General features: G+C 38.0%; 1 protein-coding gene across 1 annotated transcript in view; it reads right to left on the bottom strand.

The window, feature by feature from the left end:
* Positions 1-19,566, bottom strand: part of bdg (sodium-dependent transporter bedraggled) — a 409,562-nt gene that overhangs the window by 211,559 nt on the left and 178,437 nt on the right. The window contains exon 3 of the mRNA XM_081729633.1: positions 16,435-17,851. Coding sequence (XP_081585759.1) covers positions 16,435-17,834 — 1,400 coding nt within the window. The 5' untranslated portion in view covers positions 17,835-17,851. The remainder of the gene's footprint in view (positions 1-16,434; positions 17,852-19,566) is intronic.

Below are 19,566 nucleotides of genomic sequence, written 5' to 3'. Positions count from 1 at the left end.
GAAACTAAGTATTTTTTAAAATATATTATGTTTATGGTTCTATCCCCCTCGAAAGAACTCTATATGCCCGTCATGCATACAATAGGAATGGGCACCAGCGAGTTCGAGCGAGTTTTCTTTAAAACTCGACTCGACTCGAAGCAGACATCTTTGAGCTCGACTTGAGATCTCGGCTCGAAAAATTTCCCCCAACTCGACTCGAATTCGGATCGAGTTTCCAGTCGAGTCGAGCCAATTCGAGCTAAATCCTTTGTGTAGTTCGAAGTACTACTATCTTCAAGTATCCTACATAGACAATATAATAATCAATGATACTACTACTACTACTATAATTAATTATCATTATAACACCGTGTACCTGTATAAACATGGAATATAGGCGGTTTGTATCGGAATACTAAAAATTAGTTGACTGTCGATCTTGGTCGTCAAGAAATCTTCAGGAGGCAAGGACATCGGTCACGAGGTTCTTGGTTTGAGTTCAGGAGGAGCAAGTATTCGGGCTCGAGCCAAAAATTGTTAGAAGTTATGGGACTCCAGCCAAACATGTTCAAAACTGCTCGACCCGGGCTTAGGGTTGTCAACAGCTCAAGCGGCTCGCTCACAGCTTATTCACTTATCGAGCCGAACCGAGAAGTAAGCCGAGCCAACAGCTCATCCAACCGAGCCAGCTCCAGCCGATGGCTCACACGAGCCGAGCCGAATTGAGCTGATTGCTTACCCCAACCGAGCCCGTTCGAGCCATCGGCTCAGTTGAGCTGACTCGAACCCAGCCTATGGACTCGTTTCAACGGAGCTGGTTCGAGCCATTGGCTCCAATCGAGCCGAGCCGATGACTCGTCTTTACCGAGCCGGTTCAAGCCATTGGCTCAATTGAGCCCAGTCGATGGGTAATCCCAACCAAGCCAGCTCAAGCTGTACGCTCAGTTGAACCAAGCCGAGTCGGTTGACATCACTATTCCGGTTGGGCTTCTACTTTGGCTAAAAAATTGGACCGTGCAGTTCTCAGCCTTGATGGTAAGAACTACAAAAAATAAGAAATCTTTAGTTTTACGTCTCACGCATATGCCGGATAGGCAAAAGGAGACGGTGATGATAGGAAATGAATGAAATGAAGAAAGTGGGAGGAAACGGGAGAACCCCGAGAAAATCCACGAGCACGGTGTTTGTCCACCACAAAGTACAAACTGCGCGAGCTGGGATCGAACCAGGAACCTCAAGCACCGGAGGTGAACGCTCTACCACTGACTCACCGCGCCAACTGGTAAGAACTACAGTATATACTTATATTGGTGCTCACGGCGTCATTAACTTGTTCCGCCACCAACGAATTTCAAGGTACTTTGTTCTGCATCTTTTGTGTGTGTCGCTTTATGCGCCTATTCCCACATTTTGTGCATCACCGGAAGTGGGTCAAAATGGGCCTACAAATATGGCGGAACAAGTTATTGCTCTTCTGCCACCAATGAATTTCGAGATTGTTTACTTCACATCGTTTTGTGCCGTTTTGTGCGTCTACTTCCGTTTTGTACGTCGTGGGAAGTGGGTTAAAATGAGTCCCCAAGGTGGGACGAAAACGATCAAGAGTTCCGCCACTATTAAATCTCGAGGTCGTTTATTTCACATCGCGTACCCTTTTGTACGTCTATTTCGACGTTTTGTGCGTCACTGGAAGACGGTCAAAATGGGCCTCGAAGGTGGGACGAAAATGACCCACTGCTCCGCCACTACCGAATTTCGATATCCTTCCTTTCGCATCGACTACTGAATTTTCGTGCTGTTTCGTGCTCCCATTTCCACGTTTCGTGCGTCACCAGAAATGGGTCAAAATGGGCTTCCAAGGTAGGACGAAAATGACACACTGTTCCGCCACTATCGAATTTCGAGGTCGTTAATTTTACATCGCGTACCCTTTTGTGCGCCTATTTCGACGTTTTGTACGTCACTGGAAGATGGTCAAAGTGGGCCTCGAAGGTGGGATGAAAATGACCAAGAGTTTCACCACTATTGAATTTCGATATCCTTCCTTTTGCATCGACTAGTGGATTTTCGTGCCGTTTCGTGCCCTTATTTCCACGTTTTGTGCGTCACCGTAAGTGGGTCAAAATGGGCTTCTAAGATGGGACGAAAATGACCAAGAGTTCCGCTACTATGGAATTTCGAGGTCGTTAATTTCACATTGCATACCCTTTTGTGCGCGTATTTCCACGTTTTGCGCGTCACCAGAAGTGTGTGAAAATGGACGTCCAAAGTGTGACCAAAATGACCCATTGTTCCGACACTATCGAATTTCTAGGTCGTTTCTTTCGCATCGTTTAGTGATTATTTTTTTAAAAGTTTTCTGTGCCTACTTCCTCGTCTTGTGGTCACCGGAAGTGAGTTAAACGGGCCTTTAAAGTGGGAGTTAAATGGCTCACTATTCCGCCACTATAGAATTTCGGGGTTGGTTCTTTCGCATCGTTTAGTGTGTATTTTGTACCGTTCTGTTCGCCTACTTCCACGTTTTGAGCATCACCAGAAATGCGTCAAAATGGTCCGAGAAACTAGAGCCATTGTTCCGCCACTATCGAATTTGGGGGGTCGTTTCTTTCGCATCGTATAGTGCCTGCTTTGTACCGTTTTGTGCTCCTATTCCCACTTTAGTGCTTCTATTTCCACTTTAGTGCGACAACAAAAATGGGTCAAAATGGCCTACAAGTATAGCGGAATAACTTAATGCTGTTCCGTCACCATCAAATGAGGTCGTTTCCTTCACACTTTTTATACATGATTTGTGTCGCTTTGTGCATCAGTGGAAGAGGGTCAAAATGGAACTTGAAAGTGGAATGAATATGTCTTTCTCTGCCATATTTGTAGGTCACCTTTGACCCACTTTCGTTGGCCTACAAAACGTGAAAGTATGCGCAGAAACGGTATAAATATGCACTAAACAATGCGAAAAAAGCGACCTTGAAATTCGATACTGGTGGGAGAGTGGATCAGTTTTCTTCCCACATTGAATGCCCATTTTGACCCACTACCATTGATTCACAAAACGTGGAAATAGGCTTACAAAACGGTAGAAAACACGCACAAGACGATGTGAAGGAAACGACCTCGAAATCGTTCCTGACGGAGCAACATTAACTTGTTCCGCCATATTTGTAGGATAACGTTGACCCATTTCCGGTGACGCAGAAAACGAGGAAATAGGCGCACAAAACGACACAAAAATGGTAATTTAGCTTAATTACATGGAAATTTTAAGTTTGTAAGCTTAATTATATGGAAAATTTTATACATTTTTCCTTTAAGTTGGTCTACTTTACGTTGATTTGGGACTTTTAAATTGTATTCATTTTTCCACTGAAAAAATATGTATAATTCAACAAGTTGATTTGATTTTGAGTTGCTTTTGGGGTTTAACGTCCCGGTCAGCAGCGAGGCTATATGAGACATGGACCTACTGATTAACGTGGAATCCGAACCACATGAGCTCCCGCAGGGAATCGAACCCGGGTTTCCCACGCCAAAGGCGCGTACGCTAACCGCTTAGCCACGGAGGAGCTCTATGATTCAACAAGGAAATATTTATTAGTTATAATTATAATAATTATCTATTTATATATAATTGAATTCATTGTAATTTGGTCCATAACAAACACTTTACCATTTCGTACTAGCTGTTATACCCGTTCTTCGCACGGATCAGATAAAATATCAATGTAAACAAATTGAACAACGGGAGAACAATTAAGAAACATTTCTAACATTGGATATATTTTGTGTGAATATATATATCCAACAACGTACATGTGCTTTCATTGGGAAGGCCGATGGGGCTGAATTTGAACGTAAACACTATCGGGGGTGTCACTATACGTCTGAGCAACCCCGATAAATATGGATTCGACACAAATTCTACTACTTTTACATGTCCCGGTGAACACCCCCTCAGACCCCCTTGGTTCGTATTGTGAAACAATCTCCTCTGGCCCCCACCAACCCCCAACTAATACCACGAAAACTATGAATGTGACACTAACATCTGCCCTTTTCTACTACTTTTTACATATGCCTGTAAAAATCCCTATAATCCTCTGGTTCCAATTTTGAAAAAAACAATGCCTCTGGTCTGCAGCCGATGGGGGCTGTATTTGGAAGTCAACGCCTGTGGAAGTATCACCATTTATCTCAGCGACAGCTAAAACTATGGATTTGACACTAATATCGGTCACTTTCCATTAGTTTTACATGTCTCGCAATTCCCCACCCCCGGTGACTCCCGGCCCGCATACAATGCTGGCTAAATTTGAAAATCATCGCTAATGAAAGTATCACCATTAATCTCAGCCACCGCGAAAACTACGGAATTGACATCGGTCATTGTGGATTATTTTTACATGTCTCGTGATCCCCTTCATAATGCCCCCGTTTCTTATCTGATGGGGGCTAAATGTGAAAGTAAACGCGGTCTTGAGTTTCACCAATGAGCTCAGCTACCCCGAAAATTATGAATTTGACATTAATATCGGTCATTTTCGATTATTTTTTTACATGTCTCGGAATTCCCCCCTCTGGTGACCCAAGGCCCGCATACAACGGTGGATGAATTTGAAAGTCATCGCTAATGGTAGTGTCACCATTGATATCAGCAACCGCGAAAACTATGGATTTGACACTAATATCGGTCATTTTGGATTACTTGTACGTTTCGGTATTTTCCCCCTCCCCCCCATTGACCCACGGCCCGTAGCAGAATACGGTGAATTTGGAAGTTAATGCGATCGGAGTTTCACCATGGATCTCAGCGACCGCGAAAACTATGAAATCGACACTGATATACTATTGGAAATTTCATGACGGCCTTAGGGTGAGGTCCAGAAAATTGACCTATTACCCTTCTCCGCCCATTACATGGTAGTGAAACCGATATTTTTTCTGAAATCCGATGTTGCCAACAAATTCGAACTCCATGACAGCTCTCAGCTAAAATAGGAGGGGGTGAGTAAAAGCTGATCTCCGTTACTTGAGTAGGGAATGGAATGTTTTAAATGTTTTGGCGAAGAAAAAAGTAGCCTGGAAAGCTGCGAGTCCTTCGTGTTGCTTTGTTATTTGACACTTCAACAGAATATTTTTCTTCTTCCGTTAAGAAGGAGCGACCCATATGTGCAGGTCAGTTGGTCAATGTTAGTTCATCTCCCTGTTCTCTATATAGAAAGAATGAAATAAACAAAGAAGGCAAGAAATACATTTTGGCATTTTTTAAAAGATAAGCATGCATCTATTGAAAAACAGCACGAGGAAGATTTTAATCTATATAAAAGTATCTTCAATTCTAGTCGAATAATAATATCTGAAATGTATGATGTAGAAGTATCTAACTTTCTCATTAACATAATAGATAAGGCAACATCAATAGCGTAGCCAGGATGTGTTGGGGGGGGGGGGCAAGTGCTGTTATAGGTACATATAGAGGAATTACAAACAAAAAATATATAAACTTAAAATATATATATAAAAAAAATTACAAACATCAAAGTACCAAAGTACATTGCCGGACCTCTTTGGGGGGGGCGGCCCATATGCCCCCCTTCCCTAAGCCACTGGGCAACATGAGATCAGAAATTTATGAATAATGTATTTTAATTGTATTTTGTATTTTATTACATAATTACATTATACGCGTATTACATCGATTATTTTTATAAAATTCTACACCAGAGCATAGGTCGTCCTAATTAATTTTCTTTAACTGATTTTCCTTGTGACACCAGAAGAACGTTACTATAGTATTAAATTTTCTTCTTTCTCTTCCTTATTCGATAAAGATATGAAAGATGCCTAGTGCTGTGTTCAAGCCATGGTTGACGGAAAGCTAGTCTGAAAATGAAAGAGTAAAACGAAGAGAATTCCATCCAGCCGTTCGAGTCAGTGCTGGCAAATATAGGGAAGAGAAGAAGAAGAAGAAGAATGTTAAGTGCGTTCTGGAGAAGTTGTATTATAATGAATACAACATAGGGTATGACAAGAAGAAGAAGAGAAAAAGTAAGCGAGAGTATGCTTTAAAAAAATATAGAGTAAATTTAACCCTAATCCTTGACGGATCTCAATTCTAAGCGATATGAATAGTTCTTAAATTTCAAATGCAACATACAAGCACAGACTCATACATAAAACATATTTCATGAAAATTAGAAAATTTTGCAGAAATTGTTAATTAGTTAGATTTGAGAATAGCACTTTCAGCAGAAAGACTATATGTATTGAATCCCATCGAACAAGTGTGGTCAGAGTTAAAACGGCGAGTGGCGGCCAGGAACTTAACAGGGCATTCCGTCAGTGCTCTCATAAACATAATAAAGGAATCAGTTCAGAACATAACGCCGGAAAAATGGAGAAACTATATTACGCATGTAGAAGGTATTGAGGACAGCTATCGTGCTCTGCAGTGTGTTTTTGACAGTGACGAACAAGCAAAATTTGTTATAACAACGGACGGCGATTCAACAACGGACGAGGAAGATGGTAGTGAAAGTGAAGAGCGAGACTATGGATTCGAAGAATTGGCAGATGATGATAACGACAATAACATATAAAGGGAAGTATAATTTATTTGCTGTTATTTTATACGATTTTCTTCTGAATTAAATTGCAATAAAACTTCCATGGGAATTAAAATAAAATGAAATGTAAGGTGAATGTAGGCTAAAAGAGACGAGGATAAATGTAAATAAATGAGTAAAAAATCATTGGTGAAATGGCTGTCGTATTTACGCATGGGCCATAAGCCCTGGGCGACAAATTTTGGAGGCGGAAAATTTACTCTGACCAGATATTATTCCAAAAAAATATTATTCTCTATTATTATTTATATATTATTTAACGATATATTATTAGTCTAGTAGTATGTTAACAGTAGTACAGTATTATTAGTATATATTGTAATATATTATCTAAATATTATTTATTGTATATATTTTATAAGTTTCCCCCTCCACGCAAATAATGATTATTCATTTCACCGTGTCCAATTTTCTACATCAGTATTTAATGATATTGAGGAAGCAGCAAGTTTTGGATGGCTTATGGAAGCAAAAATGTTATAAATACTGTACAACAGATACTGTACAACAGATCTATAATGCTAACTGTACAACAGATGATTTTTAAGAAAAAAGTTAGAATAGTCGTGAGACCTGTGTGATTGAGTACACTTTACGTAGTACGTAAATATAAGAAGTTGCGTTAGAAAAAAAACTGCAATTATATTCTAAATTTTAAGCAAATGGATAGATAGGATTTAAAAGATACGCTTTATCTCAGTGATATAAAAGTATTTGAATATTTTAGAGAACCACTCGTTGTACAGTGTTTTATTTATTTATTCACAAAGTTGAACTTATTAAGTCTAGAGAAATCTCGTTCCAGGTCCAGAGCAAAGGATGAAGAAGAAGCCAAGCTTATATGGGAAAGGAAGTGTAAAATACAAAATTATCAACATCTCATATTCATCCATCATTAAACACCTTATTACCATCTTCATCACAAAATTAGAAGTGAGCTCCCTCGTGACTGAGCAGTTGGCGTGCGCACCTTTGACGTGGGAGAACCGGGTTCGTTTCCCGGCTGGAGCTCGTGTGTTTCGGATACTGCATTAAGCTGTGGGTCCACGTCCCATATCGCCCCACTGCTGAAAGGGATGCTAAACTCAAAATCAACAAAATTAGAAGTAAAATTAAAAAGACAAAATAAAATGCATACTAAGGTACTTGCACAAAAAATTAAAAGACAAAAATATTTTTAAAATTTGAATATCTAAAGATAATTTTAAGGCATGGCATGGTAGATCCCTACTAACTGCATGCTTTTTATCACGCCAACCCAATACTCAATAACCTCATTACAGTGAATCCTGCAGTTAATTCATAGCATGATTCAAAACACTAAAATCCTATTCGGTCATATTGAATTCACCTCATGACCAGCAGTAGGGCATCTGGCTTTCTGCCCTTCGTTGTTCAGCCTTCAGCTGGGCATCGCAGTTTTTCCAGATGTTTGAATCTAGACGTGTGATGGTTTTCTCAGCTTGCTGAGTTCTATCCATCTACACCCTTCCGAAATTACTAATGCTATTAGGCGCCGTTTCTTCCTCTTTTTTCTTCCATAACCCTGGTAGATAGCCTCTCGCGAGTGCTAGAAGCCGGGAACTAACAATCTCACACCACTGCATGTTCCTTGTAGAATAATTGCATGGGGACCTGGAAACTAGATTGAGGTCTGTGTCCAGGACCGGGTGCTGCGAGATTTGCGGGGCAGTGCCCATACATATTTTTCTATTTCTGATTTTTCGTGCTTGCACTCTATTCCATCTATATTCACCTCTCCTATAACGCTATTGGACGAGGTTTCATTGATCTTCTCTTCGGATCCCCGGCCGAAAAACTGTTCGCGAGTGCTAGAAAGCCAGTATTACCAAATCCTACAATATGTATGATACTTGTGGTATCATTGTATGGAGACCTTTGGTATAGATCGAGTGTGTCCAGGATCGAGGATGATTAGTTATTAACGGGACAATGTTCTATATTATTATTATTATTATTATTATTATTATTATTATTATTATTATTATTATTATTATTAGTGCTACGGGGTGTTTATTTAATGAAGTTCTAGGAATAGTTGGAATGCATTTTGACATTAACAATGAGAAATGAGAAGAAAATTTTGGAAAGATTCTGACAAGGAATAAGTAAAAGATACCGTGTCACTATTCCTTCAATGGGACGAATCGTGGAGAATTTTCAGTCAAGATTTCTCGTTGCATAGTTCTTTGAACTTCCGGTTGTGATGTGATTTTTAGTACCAGGAAATGTAGTTTTACTATTATAGTTATTTTTAATATACTTTGTTTCGGATCGATTTCCGATCAAGCGCACAGAGTTTTCACAGTTTTAAACCTACATTTTTAGACAATTGAAAATTTACTTGAGTTAAGAAACAACAATCCTAGGCTTAAAACAATGTGTTGACCACACATCACACAACTTGTCCTTGTTAGTCCTTGGTGATTTGTAACATTTGTAAATTATTATTTTTATTACCTCTAATCATAAAATTATTTATTAAGTGGCTCAAGAACCGGCGTTCACGGGAAGAGTAGATTTATGTAGAATATTTGAAATGTGTATCATATTTGAACCATCTTTTCGCATTTAGAACAGGTATTTGAATCTAAATTAAATTATAAAAGCTTAGGTGACCCAGTACTATTTTCAAAACTTGATTTTGAAGGGTTTAGCAGCTTTCAATATATTCTATTTTTTAACCCTTTCCCCCTAGAATATACCTTTAATGAAAGTGACATGAAAGAAACCCGACTCGAGTCAACTGCTACCTACATTGCAAAATCCATTTGAAAGAGTCTATCAGTTTTTCTCATGATGATGGGATAAATAACAGATGAGTTTGAATGTGGAGAAAAATACCTCTTAGGATATTCATTATAATGAAAGGGATATGAAAAATCCAGCTCCAGCCAAGCGCGGTTTCAATTTTTTTTTAATGGTTCAGCAGTTTTCTAGTGATGATGAGACAAGAGTCTCCATGGTCTTCTTTCCAAAAATTTTATTTTTACTTTCGAGCAACGATAGGAGATAAGAAAGTATAGCAATATAATGGAAAAATCGAGATTTAAAAGAATTTGTAAGTTGGATCGCCTCTACATGCCTCAAAACGGAGTTCTGGACGTTTGTTCGTCCCAATGAAAGTATGTTTGGTCGCCTAGAAGGCATAACTACGGTTCAACGTATCGAGACGTAATTTTAAATTTAAGGTTTCTATAAGATTCTCTAACGGTTTTTTTTTCGATTTTTTTACTACTGCCAAAACTACGAGTAGTTTACTGAACATGAAAATAAAAATTTGTGATTTTCTCGGAAACGCCTCTAACGATTTTTTCATGTTTCATAAATACATGATTCATAACATTATGATAATATGGGATAACTCATTTATCCTGAAAAATCGGCAAGGGGTAGTTCACTTTTGGAGTGAGTTTTTTTCGGACGATTATTTCAAATGCGAAAAAGGCGATATATAATAATTTGATTAATAACCCTATAATAGGGTTAAGTAATTTCTCCCGAATAAATCCGCAAGGGGTAGCTTCTTAATAGGAGTGAGTTTATTATTGGATAATATTCTCAAAAGCAACTCAATCGATTTTGTTTATATATCATTAATAATTCTGTAATGTTGCGTAAATCATTTTGTTGACACCTCATAAATAAATATTCTATTAATAACCCTGATATACGAGGGTTCCATTTGTCACTTCTTATAAAAAAGTTCATGTAGGTAATTTTCCTCGAATGAAATTTCCTCAAAACATTTCGCTCGTATTTCATGTTTAAGCAATAACTGCAGCATAATATGATATACTTTAAGAAATTGGAGTGAGAAAATTTAGTGGAGTGGCCTGTATCTTATTACATATTGAGAAAATAATTATAGGATTTTTCCTCTTAAAGTGGAATTTCACAAAATGCTGGAGCAAGTGTTCACTTACTTTTAATAATGAGTTTATATACTGTTTCATCTCCCTAACATGTCGCGAAATATTCTATTCTTGACATACATTTTAAACCCTATTCCTCCACCTTAGCATATACATTTTGATGACATAACGAGTATCGTTTTACTGTTAATAAAACTTTCAAACTATGCGAATTCAAGAAGGAGATTAAAACGTATTCTTGAAACACTAAATCGATTGCAAAAATCCGTTTCTTGTTTTACTCATTTAAAAGCAAATATTTTACTCACTATTTAATTAATATTCTTAATTTTATCGAAACAAAGTTGAAATAAGCAAAATAAATAATAACAGAATTCATTCTTCTTAATAGTTGAAAGTGGTGTATATTTTGTATTTTAATACATACTTTTAAGAATAAATTATGACATTTGCATTAAATAGTGAATATTACACATGGTATACTCTGAAATATTAAAATATTGATTTGGTCGTGTACTTATTTATTTATTTATTTTTTTTTTACTAGCATTAACACAAAATAGAGCATGTACCTTTCGTTGGCGAGGGGGGGAAAAGAGCAAAGCGGAATCCCAAACCCACGGCGAGGGGGAAAAGAAAGAGAGGAAAGTGACCTCTTAAACCCACATGTGTAAGTCATAAATCAGAGTATAACAGAGACCCAAAACTATGGCAACGTTGGTGGATACACATTTACTTACAATGTCACTAGTAAGGTGATACGAGTGTTCGGACATTGCCGAAACCACCCACGGAGAGCTTTCTTGTTCTTGCGCCGGTAAACGCCCCCCTGAGACCCCCTGGTTCGAATTTTTTCGAAAAAGCTTTGCCTTGGTGTGAAACCTGGACCAAGGTATCTTTGACCAAAATTTGGTAACTCTCGGTCGACTTGTCTGGTCCCCAGGCCGGTCCCGGTAAACGTCTCCTGGAGACCCCATAGTAAGGAATTAAAAAAAAAAAAAAAACTCTTCGTCTTGGTCTGGGGCCTAGACCAAGCTACCCGTGACCAAATTTTGAAAACTTTCGGTCCACTCGTCCCGTCCACAGGCCGCACAAAGATAGACACACAGACACACGAACAAACTATTTTATTTATATTAGAAAGGTCAGATCCGCTGTTATTGTATTAGTGCGATGCTTGAGCGATTGATCGTAGAAATTCAAACTCCGATGAGTGATAATTTTATAGGCTTGTTTTATTACAAGTTTAAACTCTTTAGTCAGTAGAGAAGAGGGCGTGAATCATGGGTCAGAGTTGATGACAATGGGTTTTGGCGGGTCTGTGGGTCACAGTGGGTAAGAGTGATTTATGGTGGGTGGTGGGTCAGAGTGGGTCACGGTGGGTCGTGGGTCACGACGGGTGGTGAGTCAATTGGTCGTGGCTAAAGTTTTCATTGCCCCACGCCGTCTCTGAACTACAGTGTTGAAAATTAATCAGTGAAAATCAATTGCAATTGATCAATCAATTGAAAGTAATTGCTGTGGAAATCAATTGCAATTGAATCAATTGCCAATTAATTTCAATTGCAATTGAATTACAGAATTCAATTGCAATTACTTTCCACTGCAATTACTTTCAATCAATTGATCAATTGCAATTGATTCTCCTTTTTTAATGGCCAACTGCAATTAACAATTAACCATTACTTATTTCAATTGTTAATTGCAATTAACAATTAAATTTACAGATTAATTGTTAATTGTTAATTCAATTGAAATTTGCCCAACACTGGCCAACACTGATTTCTCTTCAGGTCGGGCCGGGCTGGGGCCGATTAATTGCAATTCTTTAATAATTATTGACATTCGTTAAACGATAATTAGAATAAAGGCAAACGTTGAAGAAGTGTGCCCGTGAAAAATGTTACAAAATGAAACTTCGAAAATTTATCGGGCCCGGGCCGGGCTTGGGCCAAGAATTTAAAAAAAAAAACTTATCGGGCCGGGCCGGGTTCGGGCCGAAAATCTTCAAAACTTTTCGGGCCCGGGCTGGGCCGGGCCTACGTACATCCGGGCTGGATTGGGCTCGGGCCGAAACATTCGGCCCGTGCAGGTCTCTAGCATGTCCGTGTAGGTTCTCCGGTTTCCTCCCACTTTCTCAGCCCATTATTTCTTTCATTATTATTATATCACTGTATAGTTAAAAAGTATGTTAGGGATACCAGAAATTACAAACACACAATACAAAGATTTGAATTTGGTATCTTGATTTTTCACCTCGAAAATGTTACTAATTTATTATTTCTGTTATTTCTGTGGGTTTTCGGTTGCTTAGAAGGAAGGACTTCAGGCTCCTTACCCTCAATAAGTGAACCACAAATTGTATCATTGATCATTTACCAAATTTTGTGAATTTGGTTTGCTTATGAAATTAACAAAGATATAAGACAAATATACTTGTACTTCCCACCTTAATCCGTTTTACATACAAATAGGACATCTAAGTCTACATTTAATGATTTACCTTTCGTATAGTGAATTTCACATAGAAAAGAAGGAAACTAAAGTGTTTTTTTTTGGGGGGGGGGTAGTCAGAGTCCTGCGTTATAAAACACATTACTGTGTAAAATTTTTGGTTTTAAACGTCGATGGTATCGATAAAATTAAGGAAGAACCTGTAAACATACAATATAACGATGAATAATTTGTTAAAATGAAAACTTTCTATACTGTGTAAAATGCGTAGTGAACGTGGATAAAAATAGTTTCCGAGTTTCTTTGTTTTGCGTCCTTCTGCAACACAAAGGTTATTAAGTATTGGACCTAATGCTCTAGGCTCCGTACCATGATCTGGGCCATGTGTACAGCCAGAAATATTTGTTGGGAGGGTCCAAGCTTTAAGAAAGAGTCCAGCCACAGTACGTCTATGTAGTATTGAATTGAACGGGTATTATTCTGCACCCGAAAAAACGGTAAGTAATTATAAAATATTTCCACCTATTTTTCAGAGAACTAGATTGTGTTTATAAGAGAAAGAGTACAAATGAAATGTAAGATCAAATTTCCGTGCTACATCAATCATTTTCCCGATCAAAATATATGTAGTTTTATTGAGAAAGTCTACAAATAAATTTAGGTTGAGTAGGAAGCTTTGGGTGTAGAGACGCGGTAGACCACCTGTGGGTACGCCACTGATCAGGGTTTGACTCTGGTACAATTGGTGGATGGACAGAACAACGCAAAATCAATCCTCCAAGTCTTGACCGATCCCCACCTCACCATCTCTCATCCAAGAAAGGCTTATTACGGGACTACGCAAACGGCCCCAATTGGAAAAATACCGCATATTCCCCGTGATTATGGACAAGTTATTCTGAAGGGCTATAGGGCTATCACCTTACGAAATATTCTTAGTGTATAAATTATTTATTTTACGCAAGATAGCGAATCATGATTTGGGGGGGGGGGGGTAAAGAAAGAGCTGACATAACTATGATGTGTGCATTGTCCTACATTTAAACAGCTGCAAACTCAGTATTGTAAGCAGACGTATACTAACACCGAAGCTTTTATACGAGCCATAACCTCTCGTGTGCTAAAGGATCAAGGTATTTAGAAGGTTGCAGATTATTGGGCTTTCCACTATGCTCATTATTATTTAAAATATTATATATATATATATATATATATATATATATATATATATATATATATATGTGTGTGTGTGTGTGTGTGTGTGTGTGTGTGTGTGTGTTATGAACATAATAAAAAAATATGGAAAATCTACAAAGATTATCCAGTAGGCCTATATGCATAATGTTCATTAAATTAATAGTCAATTTTAAAACTCTTCTTACAACCGAGAATTTTGTAAGGGCAGTTTATGACAACTGTCGAATCTCGAAATTACCACATTATTCGAAATAAACTGAACATAACTTTCATTTAATAGCATTATTATGATCCCGACCTAAACAAAACAATGCATATTTTTATTCTATCATCCGAGTCGCCTGGCCAAAAGATGTCGGTGGAGGAGGGATGGTTTTTTAAACCTTACTTCATTCAATTGTCATTTTTTTTTTTCAAACTTGAAATTCCCAACAGCAACGAAACGATCGTAACGATTCTACCTATTAAATTACGTAAAATTACATCTCAAAATATACATTTAACGATTTTCTAAAGACGCTTTGGTGACAAGAAAAAAAGTTAAGTCCAGTCATAATACAGGAATTGTGAGACTTGGATTGTTACAACAGTAGTGATCAGGGCCGGATCCAGAATTGTCTGCTTATTTTGATAGTTATATGTTCACCCCCTCAATCATACTGAAACTCTTCGAAGTGACATGTGATAATATTCTTTACCCCTGACAACACTGACGCATAGAACGGAGGAAAGTATTTTAAAGAGGGCCGAAAGTGAAATGCAAGACAAAAATGTCCTTGTCTCATCCTCCCTTTTGTTTTCTTCCCTATTTGACAAATGCTATATTGTTTTACTTGGTGAATCCTTTTCCTTCAACCTTCACAAAATCAAATTAAACTATTGCTTTTTCAAAGCTCTCCTTTCTTTTATGCCCCAAAGGGAAACATGATGGCAGAAAGTTTCTGAATGTGTTGCTATTTTCAGTGCTAGCTTCTCATTTAGACAGTGTATATTTACAACGAAGGGGGAGGGGGTGCATTGCACCTTTGCACCCCCCTAAATCCGGCCCTGGTAGTGATCATTATGATGGCTCTCACAGGAGTTTGGGGGCCACTTCCAGAAAATTCGTCTGGGGTCCGTGAGATCTATAGGCAGCCCTGTGTCTCATTAATTAAAAAAAAAAAAAAAGTACCTGGACCGTAACAAAGATCTTTCAGGCAGTATCTGTTAACAATACAAAATGAAATAATATTCTATTCAAGTAACAATACAATGAAACTCTGTCAATACCGTAATTTCATTATTATCGTATAAAATGAGGAACCTATTATATTAAACTAATACTTGATATTAAAGTATAATCAAATGAATCATGTAAAGCATATTTAAAAAAATAATAATGAGGTACTATATACTACAGATCAGGCGCGCACTCAAATTTTTCTTGGCAGGGGTCCAAGCTTTGGGGAGAGGGTGTCCAATACCACAAGCCACCACGTAGTATTGAACGGATTCACCGAAAAATTGGTAAGTAATTGTAAAATACTTCCACTTATTTTTCCGGGGGAAAAATAGAACTAGATTGTCTTTATACGAGAAAGAGTACAGATAAAGTGTAAGATCATTTTTTTACGCTACACCAATCATTTCCCTGTTAAACAAGTATAGGGTTATCGAGAAAATGTACAAATTTAATGATAATATAAGTTTTGAGGGGTCCGAGCCTGGTGCTCCCCGTTGATGCGCCCTTGCTGCAGATAGTTTAATCTACAACGACTGAATGACAGTCTGTTTGTCGGTCTTTCGATACAATTTTACTCAGAAAATATTTATAGGTTTATTTTTTTTAATGCAACAGCAGGGATCGAATTTTAAAGTACAAATTCAGTCCTCTCATAACTAAAATTTAAAATGTTAACCTAATAGTTTCGGCACCTATAAAAGGAAGGATTATTTTCATGTTGAGGATCTCGGGGGATTCCCTGGGCTTTGATTCTTTTCATTCGAAGTTTGCAACTTGAGAGAAAAAATGTGACATGAAGGTAAAAAATTCACGTACAATTCCTATGTTTAAAAGTGAAATAATGTTTGTTTTTTTTTCTTTCTATACCACCTTAAGTGTTGAGTAGCGTAAGCCGAATTAACATTGATACAGTTGTTTACTTAAAATTCGTAGTGTTCGACAACTTAAATACTTGGTGATCACAAGTTTACAAAATAGCCAAAATCTCTACCGAACAAGTCGCTTTAATACACGTAACATTACAAAACAAATAATAATAATAATAATAATAATAACTTACCTTGTTGTTTCAGTATCGCTGCTGTCAGTGCTGCTACTGATATTATCTTGTTCTGTACCTGGTTCGGATTCACTGGGGGGCGGGGGCGGATCGGGAGTTTGATGGAAACTATTTATCAAACTTGTCACTATAATAGTATTAGTTGCTGGATTAGGCACTGCTGCCAACCCTACACTTGGCTCCACATTGTTATTATTATTGTTGGTACTAGCATTGGTGTTACTGGTACTATTGTTTTGCTCGGTATTCGAACTCGTGGACGGACGATTACGACCTGATAAACGAAAGTGACGCATGCGTCGCATGGAGGCACGCACAATACGCACTAGACCCATGGTGCCGCTGATGCTGTTATTATTCGGTGATGATCCGGTTTCAATATCAGAATCACAACAATCTTCTTCAGACGGCGTTTCCTCCTGCGATGGGGGCACTTTCACGCCACTGCCGTGCCCTCCTACGGCGGCACACTCATTGCTCGCACTGTTTCTGTCACCAGCACTTGAGGAAACTGACGCGGCCGCGGATTCTACTCGACGACACTGGTCAGCCGAATCATCGCCGCCGCGCATGCGCATCGGAAGTGGGTCAGGGGTAAGGCAGGAGTTTCCGGAGCACGCTGCGTGATCTAAGGTGCACGAAAGCGAGGAACTGAGTTCGATATCAGGAGCAATAATATTGTTTTTATTTACCTCATCATCGCATGCTGGTACGGGAGAATCCGTTCGATATAAATCATTAGTGAATTTAGTAGTTTCAATCTGTGACATACCGTCATTAAACTGAGCTGGAGGTAAATTCTTAATCCAACTCCAGTCAGGGTCTTCCAGCATGTTTCCAGTATCACCACTAGATCTCTGCTCTGGAACTTCCAGTAATAAATCAGGTGTTCCAGTATCAATGTCACGTTTAGGTGACCCCAAGATAAGATCAAAAGTTGATATTGGTGGGAACCGGTCATCAATATCACGCAAGTAAGCCTCTGAATCGAAATCATTTGCAAACTTATTGGTATTGGTTGTCATTTGCCAGTCTTTTGCTAAGGACGAATCATCATCAGAGTCTGAACTAGACGAAGAGGAGGACCATCTTAAATCTATAAGTTCCTCTACATTGTTTGGTGATCCATTATACGATGATTCAAAGCCATCGGTATCGGAAATGGACAAAGGTTGATTATTAGGATCCAGATCCAAAAGATGACCAACTTGATTCCCGGCCAAATCAGATTCAAAAATTATTTCATCTTCTGTGTGATTATTGGATCCGATGGGTATGTTCTCTATTTCTAAGAGACTACTGGGTTCGGGAACCGGGACGGCGGCCGTAATGTTTGGCTCGCACTGGATATCCTCGTGAGAGGAGTCTAAATCAATTAGATCGTCGTCCTGCGATGCCATTTTTACATTGCCCGTACCTGAAAGAAAGAAAAAAAAATATTAATGATACCACGCAGATATTTCATTACGTCCGAGGTTCAAATAAAATCTACAGGCTCTCATCGATGTACACAGGCTATAGCCTGAAATAAACCACACACTTATCACACAGTGAAGACCCACATATGAGTACATTATGTTAATTTCATGACTATACTCCTCTACTAACCAAAAAAACTACACTATTTTACATTAGAGATTAATATGAAATCAACGTAACGTAAAACTAAAAACTTTGTCAATTTCTAAGTTAAATTAGGCCTTTTCGTTTAGAGGTGCACCACAGGTATTAGTCTGATTAAATGGATGTCATTATTTTGTTTTTCTTAAGTGAAAACTGATAAAGTAGTAACATTTATTGGAGGTAATTTAAAATACCTCCTGGTTACACACCTCTTTACTTTTGTTTATAGGTGGAAGTGTATCAAACAAGTAAGAATAATTTTTGACTATTTAAGATCCCTATTTCGAGTCAATAAACTAATTGATGTGGAAATACAACTTTGTAGAGAGAACTGAGTGGACAGCAGTGACGTTCGCAAGGGAAACAATTGCGGGGTTTTAACTCCCCCTTGAGCAAGATATCATGCAAAAATAAATATTTACTATATTAAAATAAATATCTATATATTAAAATGCTAGGTTTATATGATTGTGGTCAAGAGATGTTTGTGTGTTTGTAGCCAATTCTCGATCTCGAAAACCACAAGTGCTAGAAACGTGCAGTTTTCACTCGTCGATTCCAAATTTTGTGTAGATTTGCCAGTTCTCGTTCAAATTTTCAAAAAACTTATCTTTCTTTTTCTATTCTACATTTTAAGCATCGTTTTAACCCTATTAGTTTAATATTGCCACTAGGACGTTAAGTTTGATACCCTTGTGAAAAGCAACTAGCAGAGGAGATACGTATAGCGGGTTGATGTCCATTTCAGGCGCTTTGCTTTAATCTGAATGACAAAACCTATTGTAAGCTGACAACTTCGAAGGCTTGGGGACCTACAATGAGGCCGTACTCAGATAAGGAATTATTCCATTTGGTTTCATCTATCACTAGAGACGAAACTTTTTCGTTAATGCGATGTGCGAAACGTTTTTAAAAAATGCGTGTATGTTTCAGGAAACTTCAAATTTTTCGTTTCAGAGCCAGAAATCACGTTTATATTATCGCGATTTTTTGCGAAATTCGGCATTACTTGCAATAAATGCGAATAAAAACGAAAAAGTAGAATTATTGTTAATTATTGCTAATAACTAAAAATGGAATGGTATTTCCAATATTACCGAACTTTAAAAAAATTTGTATTTCCGAAAAAGCTTTGTGAGTTATTTGATCCAGAAACTGCTTCACTTCATAAAGATGTAGACATCAACAAAACTGAACTGTTGTTTAAATCTTTGACTGCGTTTTATGGTGACTGAAAATGTTCATGATCTGTTGGTTGCTTACAGTAAATTTAAAAGTAAGATTATGGAAGTTCTCAATCGTGGGGATAAGGAAAGTGACATTGTATCATTATTCAACAGTTTAAAAGTTGACTACAGGTCTTTTGCTCTCAGATCGTTACGTTCAATATGGTTGTCAGTCTCGAGTGTTGATGCCGAAATATTCTTTTCCAAATATAATATGATTATTACTGACAGGAGAACAAACTTAAAAGAAGAATTGGTAATATTTTGCTGCATACTGTCCTTT

The sequence above is a fragment of the Thermobia domestica genome, chromosome 1 (genome assembly GCF_964235325.1).
Source record: "Thermobia domestica chromosome 1, izTheDome1.hap1.1, whole genome shotgun sequence".
Classification (NCBI taxonomy): domain Eukaryota; kingdom Metazoa; phylum Arthropoda; class Insecta; order Zygentoma; family Lepismatidae; genus Thermobia; species Thermobia domestica.
Note: the sequence above shows the minus strand (reverse complement) of the source record. Positions and strands in the feature narration are given on the sequence as shown.